We start from the raw sequence: 1,922 nt of genomic DNA, 5'->3' as shown, positions 1-1,922 counted from the left end.
ATATAAAACAATAAAACAAAATATTCGCTCATGATGAATTTTATTATTTTATAAATTGTTAAAAATGTCAGACAATAAATGGAAACATTTTATTCATTTTTTAATTAATTTTTCTATAATTGCTCTAGAATTGCTTCCTTTTCGGTCATATCACAATTTCTGGAACGCTGTATATTCACTAATTAACGATATTAAAAATTATAATGCATGTAAAAATATGGCGAATACGAAGTATAAAAATCACTAAGTTATTCGCCAGGCTTCTCAATGTTGTTCATTTGAAAGAATATGTTTTTTGTCTAAAGAGAACGCGTGCAGATTTGTTGACTTGTTGCGAACGATATAATGCGACACAATTTCGAGGAGTAGGAAATGGATACAAAGTGACTTCAGATTAACTACACGTGCGGACGGCACGGCTAATCTGCGCGGAATATAATTAGCCTTAGTGACTAATGCTAGTGAGGTCGCTAAATTTAGCTAAATGTAATCATAATAGCGCAGGTGGTCATTTTACCCTTTTCAAGTATTTGACAAGCCTAGATTAAACGGACCGCGCAAAGCAGCGGCCGCAGTGAGTCACAGCGAGGCTAATTATATATATAATACCTTTGCTAGAATATACTCAGAGGTCCTTTTTGACCTTTCAGCTCTTTTCTCGTTCTCAATTATGAGTACCATATGCGTTATAATTTCTCCATTAATTTTAATCGCTTATTCATAAATTCATGCGTGCATTGAAAGAGAAATTTGCTAAAAAATCTAAAAATTTGGCTAAATACCAATCTAAAAATAATTTTGTTGGATTATTAAAATAATTTTGCAGAATTTTAAGCATGATGAGTAATGCTGTAAAATGTTTTGATATTCTAGTAACAGATTATGTCGTCCTACCTAATTATTTTGATGATACAACAAAATTATTTAGTCAGATCTGTATCTAGTTAAACTCTTTCATTGTGATTAACATTTTAACAATAGGTAATATATTTATCCTTTTTGCCAGATAAAATCTTCTTTTACCAGATAAAATTTAAAATCCTAAAGTGTCTTTTGAACTTCAATCCCTGAAAATTGTTTGTTTCTTTTAGCTTTACTTAGTTGGATCATTAAATTGATATTTACATTTTTATCACGATTACTTCATATATTATTATGTCATGTGATGAATAAGTTTGCGTATACATTTTGTTTTTATAATAAATTTATTGCTTATTGTTTGTATGATGTTGCAGATGTACGAAAAAATGCGTGTAAGATCGTCGAGGTGACTGTGAGAGCATGGAGACTATGGAGAAAGGTGATGGTCATCTGCAAAATGGTTCGTCCGCGAAGATGCCGAATCGGTTGAAGCTCGTGCTAAGTGACGAAAATGACAAGGTGACAAGTGAAAAGACAGCGGAGATGGATCCGTACAGGGAACTGGAGCTCTATCTCGCCAAAGTCAAGGTAAGTCAATGTTGAATTCATACTTTTACAGCATTTTAATTGTAAAAAATTGCAAAACTAATCTTAAGAAATTGAAGAATTTTATAATTAGTGAACTATAAAAGAAATCACATATAATGAGTTATAAGAAATCAGATATAAAGCTTAATTTTTATGATAGATCAAATTCTTTAATTAGTAAATTAAATTACTGCTAAAGAGCATGATTATATTGAATTATCTACAACATTAATAGAGATATTAGTTGGAAATTTTATTAGAATGAACATTTCATTTTAATGGATAATTATAATATAAGAATCTTTTTATATTTTTTTCCGGCGTTTCGTTATGAGATCTTCTAATCTGATACCTTTGTTTCGTAATTAAATTTTCTGATGTATTACATCGTATCTAAAATCTGACGTAAATGTTAAGAAATTAATCGTATTTTAAATCTCGCGCATTGCCTGCGGGTGTGATTGATCATCGTA

At 30.3% G+C, this 1,922-nt stretch overlaps 1 protein-coding gene across 2 annotated transcripts in view; it reads left to right on the top strand.

Annotated features, from left to right (window-relative positions):
* The first annotated feature begins 1,238 nt into the window (after positions 1–1,238).
* LOC108752602 (rho GTPase-activating protein 7) overlaps positions 1,239–1,922 on the top strand; it is a 220,473-nt gene continuing 219,789 nt past the window's right edge. For both annotated transcript variants that reach the window (XM_018493545.1, XM_018493544.1), the window contains exon 1: positions 1,239–1,449. In XM_018493545.1, coding sequence (XP_018349047.1) covers positions 1,282–1,449 — 168 coding nt within the window. In that variant the 5' untranslated portion in view covers positions 1,239–1,281. The remainder of the gene's footprint in view (positions 1,450–1,922) is intronic.

This window comes from Trachymyrmex septentrionalis, unplaced genomic scaffold, assembly GCF_001594115.1.
Source record: "Trachymyrmex septentrionalis isolate Tsep2-gDNA-1 unplaced genomic scaffold, Tsep1.0 scaffold60, whole genome shotgun sequence".
Taxonomy (NCBI): domain Eukaryota; kingdom Metazoa; phylum Arthropoda; class Insecta; order Hymenoptera; family Formicidae; genus Trachymyrmex; species Trachymyrmex septentrionalis.
This window is presented reverse-complemented; position numbering and strand designations above follow the sequence as displayed.